Below are 18,440 nucleotides of genomic sequence, written 5' to 3'. Positions count from 1 at the left end.
AGGGTCTCAGGGGTGGCAGTGGTGTGTGTGTGACTTGAGGGACCCGAGCTGGTTCTCAGCTCCTGGGAGCAGCCACCCGGCCTTTGCTGTGTCCCCGCCGTGGTCAGGTTCTCTTTTAACAGGCATTAATTAGCGGCGCCGTTGCTCGAGGAGGCAAAGGGGGCATGGTGGCCTGCTTCACACTTCGGCATTTCCAGTTCACATGGAAAATGTCACGCCATGAAGCCCGTTGGTCGGGGTCGAGCCGAGCCCGTGGGGCAGGAGGGTGGGAGTCTCCACTGGCCCCCGTTATTGCCGTGGGGCAGAGCCCTGGGAGCGCTCGGCGAGGGGCCAGGAGGTAGCATTTTGGAGGTGGAAGCAGTTTTGGGCTACAAGACCCAAACGAGCATCCCTGGCAGGTTTTAACGGTGCCGCATCCTCTCGGATCCAGCCCTGTCCCAGCTGCGGGTGGTGGTCTCACTGGCTGATGGGGTGCAAGGAGAAGGGAGGGTTTGGAGGTGGCCACTGGCCAAGGGCTCTCTGGGCCTGGCGTGAAGCAGGAATTATCTGTGGGATATCGCAGGGAATGGGGTGTTTGAGGGAAGGATTAATTCCCTGCCCTTGGGGATCTGCGCCGTGTTACACAGGGGTCAGGTGAACAGCCTCTGATGCGGGGAGGCCAGATGGCAGCAGCGCCGCTGTCACGGGGGCAGAAGGGGAAGAAACAAAAGCCAGAAAAAGAAAATCACAGCCCCGAGGCTCCGGGATGTTTGCAGGGAGTATTATCCCTGAGCTTCCAGCTCCGTTACTCGCCCGCTCCCACGCAGGAGGTGGTGGTGGCAGCATCCCCTGCCCCTGGGGCTTTGAGAACGGGGGTCTCTGCCGAGAAGGGGCTCCCCAGGGCAGGAGAGGAGCCTCTCACAGCCCCGATGGTGAACCCCAGGGGTTGCAGAGAGCGGCAGGCTCTGCCTTTGTGATGGGGAGAGCCACAGCTCCCAGGCTCGGGATGCACAGCATCCAGCTCCTTGCAGCCCAGAGCTGTAATCCCCCTGCTTTTAGGGAATTTTAAGTGACCTACTTGCAGCAGGAGTTGCATAATAGTGAATATATATATATATATATATATACACACAAAAAGACTGAAGGTTCCACCAATGCTCAGTTTGGTTTTATAGAAGAAGTTGTCCTTGTCCAGCCGCCGCCGATCGGCGCCGAGCCTTGGTTTTCTTTTTTACCCACATTTTCTTTTCCCTTCCAGAGTCGCCTCCCGGGCATCAAGGTGAAATACCTGCTGGTGGTGTGGCTGGGCATCTTCGTGGGCAGCTGGGTGGCCTACATGCATTATTCCTCCTACTCCGAGCTCTGCCGTGGCCACATCTGCCGGATGATAATCGTGAGTGGTGGTGGCCAGTAGCCCCCATGGCCGTGCCGGTCCCCGTTTGGGGTGCCTGGGGTGAACAAGACCCCCATTTCCAGCCCTCTCCCCGAGCCCTGGGGGGGGATTTGCAGCTGGGCAGGCAGTGCCAGGGCAGCATCTGGGCTGAGGAGCTCTGCTGGCGGCTGCTTCCCCGGCGTCACGCGGAGCCCAGAGCGGGAGAGGTGACCTTATCCTGCCGGGGCGACAGCGACACGATTTAATGAGATGTCGGAGGGAAACGGGCCAGGGCAGATTAATGTCTGTGGAGATGAAGTTGCAATGTCAGCGCAGGATCTGCGGGCAGGGAGAGCATCGTGCCAGCCCCCCCCTCCCATCCCCACACCGCTGCAGAGACGGAGAAAAAAGGGGGGGGACGGCCAGTCCGTGGGTCCCTCTGTAACTCCTGGCGTGCCCCAAAGAAAGCACCACCCTGCACAAAGAGTACATCCCTCATGGGGGGTTGGCTCGATGCATTTTGCCCCCACCTGGGGTTTGCAGTGGGGCGCAGTCAGCTCAGCTCCCCACAGCACCCTCAGGGCCCCCCCAGGATGGCTGTGGCTGCCCCACGGCAGGGGAGCAGGTCGCCCACCCCAGCCCAGGGGAGGAGGGGGGGATGCCAGGCTCTGGCTGAAAACGCCTCCTGGCTCATCAGTCCTTGGGCAGAGAAGGGAGGCAGGAATTGCCATAACAACAGCGACGATCGTTTAATTTGATTTTCTGCATGACTCTGAGCACGGGGTCTTGTGTGCTGATTCCTGCTCTGAGCTGGGGGTTTAAAACACCGTGTCCCCCCTCAGCAGGTCAGAGGGTCAATGCCCGTCCCTGTCGGGGGGGGAGGAAAAAGAGGAACAAGATGCAGTGATTTTTTGTGGCTCCCGTTTCCAGCCCTGAGCCTGTTGTGCCCTCGCTGTGAAGCTGCAGCTTCTCCTGATGCCTCCAGCTCCCGACTGAGCTGCCCGGCTTGAGGGTCAGAGCCACCCTCTGTCCCTGTCCCTGCCCCTGCCACCGCCTGGGCCGGGGCCAGCCCATTTCACAGCTCAGCCCCTCCATCCTCATCCTCACCCAGCTCCATGTGCCCTCCCCTCCAGCCCTGGCAGCTCCCCAAGCCCCTGGAGCAGGAGCAAATCCCCTGTGGTCCCTCCAGCATCACGGAGGGAGGGGTCCCTGCCAACCCAGCCCCATTTGTCCCCACTGCCTGCAGCTGGGGGGGCTCTGCCCACAGCTGCTGCCTGTTTGGCCAGGGCTCAGCCCCAGGTGCACCTCCACACTCCTCTCCCCATACCTCCCCCATTAAAGTCCCTCCTCTGGGGCCAGTAGAAATATTTGGGTCTCAGAGCAGAGATTTTGGGCAGGGATTTTTTTGGAAGACACAAGGTGGGGAGTTTGGGGGGGAGCTGGAAGGAGCTGGGCTCTGAGCAACTGGCACTGCCTCTCCCCAGTGAAGGTCTGAGGACGAGGTGCTCCCCTCCCTCCCAGACACCCTGAACTGGCCAAAATGGCTACCAAGATGCAGATGATGATGCCCAAAGCCACCTGCACGCCCTGTGGCACGGCTGGGGTCCCCTGTGGCTGGTGGCACCTCACAGGCTGCCAAACCTGAGGCCAAAGTGATGGGGTGGTGACCCCAAGCAGCCCCTCTGTGCCCGAGAACCTCAAATCCCAGGAAAGAAGAAATTGTCAGCAGTTGGAGATACCAGTCTTGCCTCCAAACAGCCTACGTGGCTTTAAAATCAGATGTGCTTCTTTTAAGGGGTGTTTTTCTCTGCTGTAAGAGACTTGCATGAACTTAAGAGGGTTCACCGAGGACACGATGGCATCGATGATGTCAGGTACACAGGGTACATTGAAAAAACCCGAAGTTCTGGCCAAAGTGCTGCTGCAGGAAGGGGGGGATGAGGAGTTTGGGCACAGCAGGTGATGGGCACAGGGCTGGTGGCAGCACAGGAGGCTGGGGGGGCTCACACACCCCCAGCTGGTGTGTCTGGGGTGCCCCAGATCACAAGCTGTGGGACTGAGCCTGGATCCATCAGGCTTCTTTGGGCAAATAGGGAGCTCCTGCCACTGAGCTCCTCTCTCTGCCTTCCCCTCCCCAGTGTGACCAGTACAAGAAAGGAATCATTTCTGGCTCCACGTGCAAAGACCTGTGTGAGGAGCGCAGCCTCCTCTTCCAGCACTGCCTCTCCTCCTCTCCCACCCAGCAGGTAGGTCTCTGCCCCAGGATCTCCTCTGCTCCTCACCCCGTCCCTGGTACCTGTCCCAAACTGAACCAAACCCCTCTTCTCTGCACTTGCTGGTCTTCTCCTCCCGTCTCTGCTGTGTCCCCTCTCCTTTGCCCCAGGTTTACACTGGGCTCTGGAGGGAGAGGGAGGTGATCATCAAATGCGGCATCGAAGAAGCCTTGAAGGCAGACAGCCACCCAGACTCCGTGCCCAGGAGGGACGTGGTCCTCTTCGACAAACCCACCCGAGGGACGTCGATGGACGAGTTCAAAGAAATGCTCCTCAACTTCCTGAAGGTCAGTGCGGAGGGTTCCTCTGGGATCTTGCGGCCCCGAGATGCCACTTGTGAGTCAGAAAGACTAATTGTGTCTCCCCTTCCCCTTAAATGAGAGCTCCTCTGGCCCACGCTCCCCCATCAGCTGCTGGGTGCTGTCTGGCTCCTTACCCCCACTGCAGGGCGAGTACTGGGTTAGCCTGGAGAAACCTCCCTTCTCACTCAGGAATCTAATTTACAGGGCGTTAGTAGCCACAGTCCCCACTGTGATGGGGGTGTCTGTGCTGGGCAGAGCTTATTCACAAGCCCATGGGCAGGGACACCTCCCACCAGACCAGGTTGCTCCAAGCCCCCTCCAACCTGCCCTTGAACCCCTCCAGGGATGGGGCAGCCACAGCTTCTCTGGGCAACCTGGGCCAGGCTCTCACCACCCTCACACCAAAGAATTTCTTCCCCAGATCTCATCTCCATCTCCCCTCTTTCAGTGTCAAACCCTTCCCCTTTGTCCCATGGCTCCCCTCCCTGACCAAGAGTCCCTCCTCACCTTTCCTGTAGCTCCTTCAGATACTGGAAGGGGCTTCAAGGTCTCCCCGGAGCCTTCTCTTCTCCAGGCTGAACCCCCCAACTCTCAGCCTGTCCCCACAGCAGAGGGGCTCCAGCCCTCCCAGCATCATCCTTCCAACCACACACAATGCTACAGAACCAGATTTGTTCGAGGGGGGTGGCTGTTTCCTCCTCTCCCGCCCTCAGTTCTTTGCTTCCCCAGCTCAGTGTCGTGATGTGAAACCCAAACACAGGGAGCTACAAGGCTCTGATGCTCCTTCTTGTTCTGTTCACAGTCCAACCTGGGGGATCAGCCTTCTCTTGCAGCCCTGGTGGGCCGGATCATCTCCATGGCAGATGTGAACCGGGATGGGAAGGTGTCTTTAGCAGAGGCCAAGTCCGTCTGGGCGCTTCTTCAGCTCAATGAGTTTCTTCTCATGCTCTCCTTGCACGAGAAGGAGCACACTTCCAAACTGCTGGGGCACTGCGGGGACCTCTTTGTCACGGAGAAGATCCCCCACACCTCCCTCTACGGCGTGGATGTCCCCCCTTTCCTCCAGTCTCTGCTGCCTTCGGTCGTCCACCAAATCATCCACCAGTGGTTTGCACCAGCCTGGCCCCGGCGGGCAAAGATTGCCATCGGCCTCCTGGAGTTCGTGGAGGAGATATTCCATGGGACCTACGGGAACTTCTACATCTGCGAGACCGGCTTCAAAAACGTGGGCTACAACGACAAATACGACTTCAAGATGGTCAACCTGCGGAAGGTGGCGACGGAGATGACAATCCGAGGGTTCCTCAAGGGCCGTCACTGTGAGCAGAACGTGGACTGCACCTACGGGCAGGACTGCACGGCCACCTGCGACAAGCTCCTCAAGCAATGCAAGAGCGAGGTGGTGCAGCCCAACCTGGCCAAGGTCTGCGGGTTGCTGCAGGACTACCTGCTCTACGGGGCGCCGCTGGAGCTGAAAGAGGACCTGCAGAAACAGCTCCGAACTTGCATGACCCTCAGCGGCTTGGCCAGCCAGATGGAAGTCCACCACTCCCTCGTGCTCAACAACCTCAAGACCTTGCTCTGGAAGAAGATCTCAAACACCAAATATTCCTAACGGGGAGGGGAGGGGTGGGGGGTGGGAAGCACAGCCCGGGAGTTCAGCATCCTCACTCTTGGAGTCAATCCAAGGGCTGAAGGCCTGTTTCTTCCATCTTTTCCCTTCCCACCAGGAAAAATACACCCTGCCCGGGGAGCTGAGCGCATCCGCGGCCCCTTCTCCTTCATGGAAACCCAAGCTTCATGACTTCCACCACCCAGCAGGACCATGGCTAGTTGGGAAGAGCGTGCTGCGGAGCTGGGATACCGGGATGGATGAGCAGGAGTGGGGGGAAGGAAGATGACACGGGGAGCAAGAAGGAAGGGGAGCCCAGCTGGACACATCCAACTCCTCCTCCATGGCCAGGAGAGCAGCAGAGAGACGGGAATGAATCATTCATGCTGTACTTGTCACATCCTCTTTTGATGAACGGCTCTGATGTAAATAAATAGCTTTTACGTGAATCACACCCGTACATCGATAGCGAAATGGCAGCCTTTAAAGTACCAGCTTGCTTGTGAGCTCAAAAAGGAGAAAAAAACAAAAAAAAAAGGTAGATTTTCCCTATTCAGAAGTCTCTCCTTCAGCGTCTGAGTCACCCGCCCTCAGATCCAGCTGTAACTTAGGAAGGAGAAAAGCAGAGAATCCTGGTGGTTCTGTCATTCCCCCTTTTTTTAAGTGCCTGACCCCCCCGACAGCGGAGCCACCGTTCCCTCTCACCTGGAAGCACCCAAGGCCAAGGATAATTTAAAGGAAAAGGGCTAAACGTGAACAATTCCGAGGGGTTACCGCGTGTGCTGCCTGCAGCGGGGATAAAGCCAACTTTTTGGGTTAATTCTCCTAAAAACTAAGCTGGGTTTGCGCCACAGAGGTTGGAGATTTAACACCAGAATAACCCAGCGCTTCTCCCGTTACTGAAATGAATTTCCAGGCAAGTTTTCTGCAGTGCTTCAAGACGTTTGTTTGGCTGTGTAAATAAGACCAGGCCTGTTTCCTTGGAGTTCACACTTACAACAACCTTTTTTAAAACTCTGGGTGGGGAGGAAGAGTGTGTGTCAGCCACCCCGAGCTTGCCCTGTTCCTGGCACAGTCCTATTCCTGCTGATGGACCACCAGTGCTTTTGCCAACCATCCCTCAGTGGAGTGTGTGTGTCACAAGGACAATCACGGAGAAAAACCCCACACCTGGGAGCACCTACAGCCCGTGAAGGTGATGGGGTAGCACCATGGCCACGAATTTATGGGCCCTCTGGAGCAGAGATATCAGCATTTCCTCCTATTAATTTATAGGATCATTGTTCCCTCTCTCTGGGGACAGTTTGGTGTCACCACTGCTCTACATCCAGCTCCCGCTGAGAAGTTGGGCTTCCCAGTATAATTCCCTGGTGGGAAGGTGGAGTCTTGGTGAGGTTTGTGTGTTTGAAGGGTGAGGAGTTCCTCAGCCCCTCAGAGCCACCCTTCATCGGGTCCTAAAACCACAGAGCTGGGCCAAGGCCCCACACTGGTGTGAACTGGTGCGTACTGGTGTGTACTGGTGCAGGTTCCCCTGCATGGGAGCTGTCAGGAGGGTGAAGGGGAGGACTGGAACTGGGAAAAAAAACCCATGTGGCTGCTCTGGCTCCTCCTCTCTTGTCCTGCATCCCCATGGCAACCAGCGCCACCCACTAATTAATTTTCTTCTGCTATTAGAGAAAGGAACCCAACGACGGTGCCAAACCCTCTCCTCAGGTTCTCAGGAAAGCCATTTTTCACCCTCCCCCCCCTCTCTCTCTCTCTCTTTGTAATTTATTAGTACATTTTGCCCAGGTAAGCATCATTCCCACCACACTTACTCCCCGCTGCTCCCCAAGCAGCGTTAGGTAACGCAGCGGGTCAGCACCTAAAAAAGAGGAAAAGCCCATTTCTTGCTTATCTGCATAAATATCAGAACCTCTGTACGCATTTACGATGAAGTTCAAGGAGAGACACCCCCTGTACTTAAAAAAAACCCCCTAGCCAAAACAGCTTTATTATTCAAATAAAGACACTTCTGACAAGAACTGTCACATTACTGCATTATTGACCCCCCCCACCCCAGGGGACACTCCCAGGAACCGTTTATGACTCACAGCCCCAAGAGAACCGGGTTTTCTTCATCACTAATAAAAAGCCCCAGTGTTTTCAGACACGTGCTGCTCATGGTTTACAGGCTGCACTACAATACGGGAGAAAAATGACTCAAGGCGAAGTTATTTTACACTCAGGCCTGCCCCAGATTTCCCATGTTAGCTGGAAAAAGAGGAAAAGCCACAACGCAGAGAGACCAACCATCTGATCTCACCAGATGCTGCTGCTTCAGCAGCAGATTCCTCCTCCAAGGGGGTGGAGATGAGCAGCAAGATTTCTACCCTTTGTTGTTTGAAGTAAAAAACCCATCCCAGTCCTCACAGCCACAAATAAAAGTCTCAAATGCTAGCATGGGTAAAAATTATTATTACTTGGGGTGCTATAAATACACAGGTATAGTCATTTCAGGCTTATTGTAGGTAGCGTATTTATTTAGTTTTGGGGGTTATTTAAAAAAAAAAAAGCTTCATAACCACGTAGAGAAAACAGGGACTGAATCAGCAGTGATTTAGGATATGGCTGTGGAAGCAGCATGTGAGCTGGGCTGGCAGGGGGAAGGGCAGGGTTACAGCTCCCCCGACTACTCAGGAGCTCAGCAAAAGCAGGACAGACACTCGGAGCAGAACAGCTGTTAATTTTTTATATTATACATAAATACAGTCTACATTTGAGTGCCCAGGGTGCAGAGAACATTCAGAACCAAAACAGGAATCTTCAAACACAGGCACCACTAACCATTCCTTCTGCTGTAGCCACGTTTGCTGGAAATTCTAGAAATCATGGCACAATCTGCAAATAAGAAAAGGCCCAGGATGTCAGACAACTTCAAATACAGCCAGCAATAGTTAGCAATAAATGCCAATTCTAAACAGCTACTTAATCCATACCATCCAGCCTCCAGGTCACTCTGAGCTAAGGCACTGCAGCTGGGGGGGTCAGAAAATTGCTTTTAAGTTCAGAGGCAACACCTTCAGTGGATCCATGAATTACATCAGGTTTGTCTTGGACCTGTCCAAAGTCTTCTTAATATCCTAGAGGGGAAAAAGAAGCTTCATAAACCTAATATTAGGGAAGTTATAGCTGAGCTCTGTGTCGATGAGTCACAGGGAAAACTTCAGAAAGCAATTTACAAAAGAATTTACAGAACCAGAGAGCACCGTAACGGGCTCCACTCACTGCAGGCAGTGTCTGCAAACTCATGTGGATCAGGACCTAAAGCAGTGAGAGAAGCAGATGGAACTCATAAATTAGACTAATTTAGGAGAGGTTCTTTGTCACTACATCAGAACAGTTTTGGAAAAAAAAAAAAAAATAAAAAATCTTCTGGTGAGGCCAAATGTGCTCTGGCAAGTAGAGGAAAGGGGTAATTTAACAGCACGAGAGCTGGAGCTTGCTCTTGGTTACTCTTTCACTTACACTCCCTTAAAAAAAAAAAAAAAAAAAAAAATCAAAGGCAAGTTTGCCAAGCCCAGTGCAGAGACACGCTATTAATAGCACCAAGAAAGAAAAGCTGGTCTTATTCCTGCCCTCAAAGCCAAGGCATAAACCAGTTCTAAACAGTGAAGGGCTATGTTAAAGTGCAGAATTTTTTAAAATTTCTCTCAAAATTATCTCAATAGAAAAATATTCATCTTTTCCACAGCTGAGAGCCAGGTAATTCTTTCAGTAAAGCAGTATTTGTAGCCTGGGATTGCTGCTCAGTCTTGGGAAGATGGTTAACAGCAAATGCTATTAGGAGAATTGTAACAGCCACCCCATGGCTCACAGGGTGAAGTTTTAATGAGAGCATCATTAGGTGCTCACTACCCCACAGGATCCTTGATGGGAGTAAAGTCTGATGAAAAAACCCTTTAAATATGTATTTCAGGGTTTAAAGAAGCCAGGAAATTAAAGTGGAAGACTCACTTCTTCAGGCATGCCTCTTTGCATAACTGTATCCCCAACAACCTTATTAGCATTCTTTTCCAAAGCCACTGCTGGTAGCCAGTGACTTTTCCCAATTAAATGGCTCATTTTGCAGCCAGCAGTTCCCCACGTGGTTAATGGCACCTTTGGCCCTCATAATGCCCATTTAATGAGAACATTTTCCACCATTTAGCACTGCCAGGTTCTGTCAAGCCGTTAGTCACCCACAAAGCCTCTCCAGAGTGTCACAACAGCATCCATCTGCAGCCAGGGCTTCTCTCCCAAATTGTTCCAGTGACAGCAGCAGCTCACTTGCACCACGTCACCCCAGAGAGGACAGTGACACCCACAGCTATTCGGATATATTGACACCTATTGCCTTTTATTTCTTTTTTTTTTCATTATGCCTAAGGCACAAGCTCGTTATTTTGCACATCTGTGACACAAACATGTTTTTCAGTAGCATTTGGGGTCAGCCTGGGGCAGTCCCAGAGCCTGTTCCGTTATCGCAGGCACTCAAATATACATCAAAGTGGGAGCTCTCAACAGAAGTGTCTTGTTCTGACTCCCAGCTGCCCTTAAAAAGACACATTTTGGGAGCTGAGAAAGGCAGTTTGAGGAAGGGAAATAAAAAAATTAATCACAAGAGTGTTTAAGATTGCTTACAAAAATTACTGCATTAGTGAAACAGAGGAACCTGAAAGCACTCCACCTGAAGTAGGGGTTTGTCAGCAAAAAAAAAAAATAAAAATACTGAATATTAAGTTCTTTCTGCCAAGTATGCACTAGTAGCATTTAATTTTTTATGGTTTTTTATTTGCCCATGTCCCACAAAAAGTCAGGAGGGACAAGACTGTACCAACCCAGTGCCTTCTGCCCAGACACGGACCGTTTTGGAAACATGCTGAGGTTTAGCACATTTCCAAGAAATGACTAATACCCACCTTCAACATCTGAAGCAAGTTTTCCAGAACTCACTCCCGTTCTCAAAAGTAACTGTAAGAAGAAAAAAAGATCTTCACTTCGGGTTTTTTGGGGGAGGGGGTAGTTTGTTTGGTTGTTTTTCCTCCCCCTTTCCCCCCCACCAGCAGGATATAAAGCTGCATTTCAGAAGACTGACGACTGCACCTTCTGGTCCAACTTACTCCATTCCCTTGGAAGTCAAAATGTTGTTGGCTGAGTTCTTTATTAATGCTGGGAACAGGGTGCAATTTTCTCCACATGCCAAATCCACACCTAACTATTTACTTGTATATAAATAGAATTTAAGAATAGAGCTGTCACTTCTATTTGTCCTTGCAAACAAACAAAAAAAAAGAAAGGATCTTTCCCCAATGCAGTTAAAATTGGCATCTTTTTAACTCTTTTCAAAGGAAATCTGCTCCATCTTCCACCAAGTCTCTGGAGGATGAGGTATGCATGGAAACAGTGTCAAACTACTCATCTCTGAGCAGTTACACATTTCAGGCACAGGAAGCACCTTCATCTCCAACCTCTAACGACATTAATTTGTCAGGAGAGCAAATCTCCAAGGACTCAAGACTATTAGAATAAATAATACTGGAGTTTGCCATTCCTCTGTACCAATAAAAGATACGAGTTTCAAGAAACCTGATTTAGCTTTTAACATTGTGAGTAAAACATAGAAGTTTTACTTCTAAAACATTGAATGTGATGGCAGGAAAGTCAGTTAGATCTCTTATCTGTCTCATAAACAAGGTATTCATTAAGCAAATGACAGTCACGCTGTACCTTCTGTACCCTGCCCATCATTCACAATTTAAGATTAATAATAAAGAGGAAAAAAACCAAACAAAACAGGAAAAGCAAGAAATAATTGTCAGGTTGCTCATCATTCCTGAGTGCCCACAGGTTGCAGAGCACTAGCAAAGACGTTGCCTTTTCCTCTCTGCCACCCAATGACACAGACATGGCACTGCAGCCACATCTGCAACACGAGCTGGGGCAGGGAGCTGTTCCACAGCAGAACTTCCACCCACTGCTGCTCACCTCGGGTCTTGAGACCTCCTGGGCCCACCACGTCACAGGGCTTCCTTTGGAAAAGAAGCAGAAAAATATAGACAGCTTAGACACACTTCAAAACCTGGTTATATGGTTACTGGCTCACTCATGACAGATATTTGAAATGTCCAGCAAGAGAGGAAAACTAAAGATATAAATGCAAAGTGTAGGTGTGGGTTTTTTCAGAGAGGAAAAGGGTTGATAGCCACCAGCATGTGGCTGTGCTCCCAGTGATGTCACCAACGTGCCACGTGGCTTTAGAACAGATCACTCTGACTCATTCTTCTGTAATATAAATCTACTTTCCAACAGGATCCTACCGTTTTCAAGGCCAAATAATCAGAAAGCCACACACAGCCCTCCTGCTGCAAACCCACTGCAGGTCAAACACAACCTTCCTCTGCTGTTTCATACAGATCTCGCATTGAAGGCAATTAAAACCAAAACCGAAGGGGAAGGCTTCCTTTCTCAAGAGTCTCCTATTAACCAGCCTATTTATAATTAGTGTCAGGCTATCAATCACTCTGAGTGCTCACGGGCTGCAGAGCAAACGAGCGTAGAATATAGCCTGTCTCTCTCTGCCACCTAATGACACAAAGATGCCACCACAGCCACCTTTGCAACGCCTGTGGCAGGCTGAAAAAAAAAAACCACCACAAAAAACAACCCCAAAGACTGAGAAATGTGATAATTACACCTATTTGCAAGAACGAGATTATACCACCTACTCATAAAGTAGTATTAAAGCTCTCCTCTGCGTTAAGCACCGCTTACCCTTGATTTTTCAAGATGCACGATCTTTTTCGCTTCACCCTTTGTCTTCTGCCAGGCTGAAAAAAAAAGACAAATAAAAAAGAAATGGAGAAGGATACAGTTAAAAACGCGTTGTTTAGCTGACTGCTTAACAACCTTTTTTGTTAACTACGCCACTTGACAAAAAAGCAGTAGACTAAAACGTAATTACAAATCAAACCACCCAATATATCGTTTGCTAAATGGATTCACTGAATAGATTCACCTCTGGAGGCAGCGGCCCTCAATTTTCTCCCCTCGTTTAATGGAATCGCCGCCGCGTTTACTTTAATATTAGTATATTCCTATATATCAGTTTGTAACATACCCGATCCGGAGCGATGAGCACCGGACAGGGCCCTGGGGGTCCCCTGCGGGCTGTGTCCGCACATTTTGTCCCCCTGAGGCCCAGAGCCCCGGGGAGGGGGCACAGACTGACCCCCCCTTTTCCCGGGGGCCACCCAGCCCAGTCAGACCAGGTTCACCCGGCCGGACACGGGATCTCCCCCCCACACCCCATACCTCCATCCCGCCTTCCATCCCCCCCAGCACGGGAGGGGGGACCCTGCCGGGCCGTAGCCACCTCCTCACGCCGCAGCCTTCCCTCCTTCAGCGACGGGGGAGACGAGAGGAGCGGCGGGAGCGGCCGCCGCCATCAGGGCCAGGCCTCAAGGAGCTTCGCCACAACATGGCGCGGGGAAAGGCCAGCGGCCGGTGGTCGGGGTGGCGCGGGCCCTGCTGGGAAGGACCCTCCTCAGCGGGAACCAGCAGGACTGGGAGAGGCGCCATGTGCCCCGCCAGGACGGAAAGAGGCCGCTGCGGCCCTCCCCGCCTCACCCCGCCGAGAAAGGCAGCGCAGCTCCCGCCTTCCGCTTATATAGGACGGGCGGGCGGAAGCGGCGCGGGGACGATCTGCGCAGCCTCTTCCACCTCCCCTGCTGCCGCCAGCGCCCCCTGCCGGCCCGGAGGGCGCAGGGAAGGGCCCGGGACACCGGAGCGGGGCACAGGACAAGGACAGGGGGGGACACCGGTGCTGGGACCCCCCAGCCCTAAACCCACCCCGCGGAGACACAAAGGCGCGTTAGGGGCTGGGTCTCCCCTTTCTCAGCCGCACCCCGCAGTCTGCCCCTCCCCGTGGTGGTGGCAGAGTTTGGACCCTGGGACAAAACCCTCCAACCCTGGGATGCATCAGCCGGCCTTGTGTCCCCTCGTTGTGTGTCCCCTGGCTTTGTGTCCCCCTGGCTGTGTGTCCCCCTGGTTGTGTGTCCCCCTGGCTTTGTGTCCCCTCCCGCCCCTGGTCCACGATGCCTCGACGGTCCCCCCCCTGAGACCACAAAACCTGCCAGAGGCTCCCCCTGTACCTCCCATTTCACAAGGGATGAACGAAAAACGATCACAGCAACCTTTATTTATACCAAGAAGCAGCCCGAGATACAAGTGGTTTCAGGTGAGATCACAAGCTCAAGAACGGGAAGGCCACAGGACAAGAGACCCCTCCTTCCAAAAGGGACAGGAGCTGGCTCTGCCCTGGCTCTGTCTCCCCTCACATCGCTCTGGATAATTTTATTTTGAGCTGGAGAGACCGCCCTGGGACCTCTTTGTGGTGGCAGAGCTGCTGGGTCCCTTCCACAACCAGCCCAGCTCCACCAAAAGCTGGTGCTCTGGGTGCAGGGCCAGAGGGAGCGGAACAGGATGCCCATCACCAAGGCTCTGGGCACGGCCAAGCCCATCCCTCGGGCTCTATTTGGCCTCCGCTTTGCTCCGCAGCTCGTCGATGACCTCACTCTGCCTCCTCTTGTCCTTGGCGCGGATGATGGCCATCCTGAAGAGCTTGCAGTAGAGCTCCATGGCGCTGGGGCTGTCGTCATTCCCGGGGATGGGGTAGGTGATCAAACAGGGGTTGCAGTTCGTGTCCACCACCCCCACCGTGGGGATGTTCATCTTGGCGGCATCCCGGATGGCCACGTGGGGCTCGAAGACGTTGTTGAGGCTGCTGAGGAAGACGATGAGGTCGGGCAGGCGGACGCCGGCCCCGAACTGGATGTGTGCGTTGGTGAGCAGGCCGCCCTGCCAGTAGCGCGTGTGGGCGTACTCCCCGCACTCCCGCGCCGTCCTCTCGACCAGGTGGCAGAACTGGCGCCTGCGGCTGATGAAGAGGATGATGCCCTTGCGGTAGGCGATGTGGGCGGTGAAGTTGAGAGCCAGCTGGAGGTGCTCCATGGTCTGATCCAAGTCGATGATGTCCTGGTCCAGGCGGCAGCCGAAGATGTAAGGCTCCATGAACCTGCTCGGGGACAGAGGGAGGGCGACACAAGGGGACGCGGGGATGGGGAGCTACAGGCATCCAGCAGTGCTTCCAAACGCGGTGGTGGCCCCAGGGAAACATTGCCACATCCCAGCTCCCACCCAATATCACAGAATCACAGAATCTTCTAGGTTGGAAGGGACCTTAAAGATCATCTTGTCCAACCTAACTGACAAAAATAGACACCCACACAACAAACAAGGAGCATCATCACTAAACCATATCAGAGGAGCTTCCTGCAGCATCTGTCCCAGCCAGGCTCTGGGGGGAGCATGTCCCATACCCCATCGGTGCCCATGTTGAGTGGGATCCCTGCACTTCTGCAGGGCAGTAACATTGCCCAGGACGAGTTGTGGGTCTGCAGGGGCAGTTCCAGCCCCACACCGACCCAGTGCAGCCCCCCAAAGGCTCACACGCTGTGGGGAAAGGCTCCTGATGTCAACGAGGGCCGGACGACGACAAGGGGTCACTCACCGATGGCGACATCCCTTTTTATGCCCCAGGTGCACCCGAGCATCGAAGAGATCTTTGAGGGTGAAGAGCTCCTTCACGTTGAAGAAGTCGGGGTGGCTGAGAGGCTCGGAGAGCAGCTTGTCATCCGCAGCTGAGAGAAGGGGGAAAAATAATGAATAAATCACTGTTCCCTCACTCTTCCCTGCTGTTGTGTTGGCAGGGGATGAGCTGGGACCGGAGAAAGCCCCTTGATGAAAACAGCAAGGGCCTGGAGATGACAAGGACATTGCTCATGGCCTGACTCCCGGTGCCGGGGGTCCGGGGGGAAGGTGCCGGTGGGCGGCAGCACTCACCGTGGGGCCGGGCGGCCGGTGCCAAGGCCGGGACGCTGCTGTAGAGACGCGGGGCTGCTGCGGGGAGAGAAACACGGGGGTCACACGGAGGGACCGGACCGGGCCGGGCTCGGTGGGACCGGGGTGGGCTCCACCACCCGCTCACCTGCCCGCAGGAGCCGCGGCACCGCCATGCTCCCTGCCCGGGCGAGCGGGAGGAGCAGCAGGAGGAGGAGGAGGAAGGTCAGGAGGCTCTTTCCGCTTCCGGCGGGGCGGGGGGCGGACCCGCTGCCATCGTTACCCGGCCTCCGCGTCCCGTCGCCGGGCAACGCGCGTCCCCGCCGCCCGCTCCCCGCCGCCATGTCCCGCCCGGAGCCTGCGGGAGGCCCCGCTCCCCGCACCAGCGACTGGTACCGCACCGGCCCCGGGCTGCCCGGCCGTTTCCAGCAGCCAGCCTGCTTCCGCGGCTACGGGTGAGACCGGCCACCCAGCCCCGGCACCGGGCGAGCGCGACCCTCCGCCCCCCCCCGGTCCCGGCAGCCCCGCTGTGCTCTCCCCCCGCAGGAAACCGGAGCCGCACCCCCTGTACCGGACCACCAACCAGACCTACGGCAGCAGAGCCCCCACCGTGCACGAAGTGCCGGTGAGTTTGGGGGTGCAGGGTGATGGAGGCACCCCCCGGGCTTCGGCTGGGGGTTTGGGAGATGGAGCCTCCGGGTTTTGGTCTCCGCAACAGAGAATCAGCACAGTCTGGGAGGGAAGGGACCTTAAAGCCCACCCAGTGCCACCCCCTGCCCTGGGCAGGGACACCTCCCACCAGAGCAGGTTGCTCCAAGCCCCCTCCAACCTGGCCTTGAACCCCTCCAGGGATGGGGCAGGCACAGCTTCTCTGGGCAACCTGGGCCAGGCTCTCACCACCCTCACACCAAACAAGTTCTTCCCCAAATCTCATCTCAATCTCACCTCTTTCAGTGTCAAACCCTTCCCCCTCATCCTAGGGCTCCCCTCCCTGATCCAGAGTCCCTCCCCATCTCTCCTGGAGCCCCTTTAGGGACTGGAAGGGGCTCTAAGGTCTCCTTGGAGCCTTCTCTTCTCCAGGCTGAACCCCCCAACTCTCTCAGCCTGTTCCTCCCAGCAGAGGGGCTCCAGCCCTTGGAGCATCTTCATGACCCTCCAGCACATCCACATCCTTCTGCTGTTGGTGGCCCCAGAGCTGGAGGCAGCACTGAGGGGGGGTCTCCTCAAAGCAGAGCAGAATCCCCCCCTTGCCCTGCTTGCCACGCTGCTGGGGATGCAGCCCAGGATATGGGGGGGCTCTCTGGGCTGCCAGGCACATTGCTGGGCTATGTCTAGCTTTTCATCCACCAGCACCCCCAAGTCCTTCTCCACAGGGCTGCTCTCCACCCCTCCATCCCCCTGGCTACGAACTCCCCGAAGCAGATGAAGTCCCCTTCTCGTTGCATCCAGGCTTCTGCACCCAGCAGGGGCTCTTGGTGCCTTAAAACCATCTTCTTCCTCCCCTTTTCTCACTCTCACAGACCTCCTTCCACGTCACCTCGCACGCCTTTTCCAACAGCCTGGGGCAGTGTGGCATGTACAAAGACAACGGGCTCAACACCTCCCTGGAGAAGAGCCACGTCACCGGCCCAGACAACTTCATCACCGCTTACGACCACTTCAACTTCCACCCCAGCTACAACCCCAGCGGCCCGTCCTGCTGTTAGACCTGCCCCGGTGCCCATGACAACGTGAAGCCACTTTACTGCTGGCTGCCTAGTTAAAAAAACCCCAAAATACAAAAAAACCTCTGTATAACCAAACAGCAGCACTGACCTTATCCTAAATCTGTCGCTAAGCCCCGTCTGACAGCGTGACAGGAGGCACCGTGTGGTGGCTAAACGAGGTTAAGGGTATTTGACTGAGAATATCAATAATATTGCTTTTCAAAATGCCTTTGAGTGTATGGGAATGCTGTGACAGTGACAGCAAACCTGGGCAGCACACCTTCCCGAGGGCTTTGGGAATAACACCCAAATCAGTATTTTTGGATATTTCTCACCCACTATTGACTTTGTGAAGATAAGTGGGGAAAGGGCAATTAGTACAGGCTGATCCTGTGGCACCAGTGGTGTGTCGGCTGCGAGGGTCCACACTGCTCCAGAGATACTGAAAGTGTGAGTTGTTATCACCAAAGAGAGCAAAATCATACAGACTGCCAGGAAAATAACTCATAAGGCACAATAATCAGCAGATCAACATGTGCTTCACGCTATTAACCACCCAAGGCAGCATTTAATGAGCATTTTTCTGTTGAACACAGGACAAAAAAATATCTTTCAGCTTGGTAATGTGGGACTTGCTCTTACAATGTGATGAACAGCTACAGAATCAGCCAGTTGAAGGTAGCAGTGCATTTCTAAGAGTAACCCCAAACCCAAACTGGTTTATTTACTCTTATTTCTTTTTTAACAGGACTCCTCCCTAGTTCACAAGGTCACAGATTTAGCTTTGGGGGAAAAAAGCAGTTAAAATCTGTGTTAGCAAAACTGAGGTCAGTTAATTTGTGGGAGAACATACACACAGCCACTTTGGTACTAGATGAAAATAATTGATGGACAGGACGAATGTTATGAGGAATAATATCTTAATTTAGAAAGATTTCACGTGATTAAAGGTCAGTTAAACAGCTCATATGAGCCATTTTACTTCATTTATGGGCAGCACATAGTTGTAACTACCAGAACAACATAAGTTATATATATTCCCTTAAGCTTTTCTCTGTCACTGAAGATCCTTTAAACACTTGGCTCATGTACGACATAGCATTAAAAATTAAGAATTTAAAACTGTTTCTGTACTACTTAATGAACAATCAAACTATATGTTTTCCAGAGATATTCACTGAGCCTTCGGATTTCTTGTAGAAAGCACATTCATCTTTCTTGCCTCTCAAAACCACAATGTTTTAAGAAATTATTCAAATAAAGACAACTAATCAAAAA

General features: G+C 53.5%; 3 protein-coding genes and 1 long non-coding RNA gene across 5 annotated transcripts; 2 read left to right on the top strand and 2 right to left on the bottom strand.

Annotated features, from left to right (window-relative positions):
- The first annotated feature begins 219 nt into the window (after nt 1–219).
- On the top strand, nt 220–7,562 carry FAM69B (family with sequence similarity 69 member B). Its single transcript, XM_014942735.1, has 5 exons — nt 220–265; nt 1,050–1,372; nt 3,490–3,597; nt 3,735–3,911; nt 4,729–7,562. The coding sequence occupies exons 1-5, from the start codon at nt 220–222 to the stop codon at nt 5,539–5,541; spliced, it is 1,467 nt and encodes a 488-aa protein (XP_014798221.1). The 3' UTR covers nt 5,542–7,562.
- Nucleotides 7,563–8,182: 620 nt separating this feature from the next.
- Nucleotides 8,183–13,180, bottom strand: LOC106888623. The gene is made up of 6 exons (XR_001412138.1): nt 12,871–13,180; nt 12,331–12,386; nt 11,545–11,588; nt 10,479–10,530; nt 8,517–8,660; nt 8,183–8,418 (listed from the first exon to the last, which is right to left on the bottom strand). It is a non-coding gene; the product is annotated as an uncharacterized LOC106888623 (long non-coding RNA).
- Nucleotides 13,181–13,736: 556 nt separating this feature from the next.
- Nucleotides 13,737–15,684, bottom strand: MRPS2 (mitochondrial ribosomal protein S2). 2 transcript variants are annotated; one of them, XM_014942767.1, is made up of 4 exons: nt 15,605–15,684; nt 15,460–15,516; nt 15,128–15,257; nt 13,737–14,632 (listed from the first exon to the last, which is right to left on the bottom strand). In XM_014942767.1, exons 1-4 carry the CDS (start codon nt 15,630–15,632, stop codon nt 14,089–14,091), a joined length of 759 nt encoding a protein of 252 aa, XP_014798253.1. In that variant the 5' UTR covers nt 15,633–15,684; the 3' UTR covers nt 13,737–14,088. The 2 variants fall into 2 exon arrangements, with proteins under 2 accessions (XP_014798253.1, XP_014798254.1); XM_014942768.1 differs by having other exon boundaries at nt 15,460–15,513; nt 15,605–15,668.
- A 37-nt stretch (nt 15,685–15,721) lies between these two features.
- On the top strand, nt 15,722–18,440 carry LOC106888630 (chromosome unknown open reading frame, human C9orf116). The gene is made up of 3 exons (XM_014942995.1): nt 15,722–15,911; nt 16,003–16,081; nt 16,977–18,440. Exons 1-3 carry the CDS (start codon nt 15,799–15,801, stop codon nt 17,160–17,162), a joined length of 378 nt encoding a protein of 125 aa, XP_014798481.1. The 5' UTR covers nt 15,722–15,798; the 3' UTR covers nt 17,163–18,440.

The sequence above is a fragment of the Calidris pugnax genome, unplaced genomic scaffold (assembly GCF_001431845.1).
Source record: "Calidris pugnax isolate Ruff unplaced genomic scaffold, ASM143184v1 scaffold102, whole genome shotgun sequence".
In the NCBI taxonomy this organism is placed as follows: domain Eukaryota; kingdom Metazoa; phylum Chordata; class Aves; order Charadriiformes; family Scolopacidae; genus Calidris; species Calidris pugnax.
This window is presented reverse-complemented; position numbering and strand designations above follow the sequence as displayed.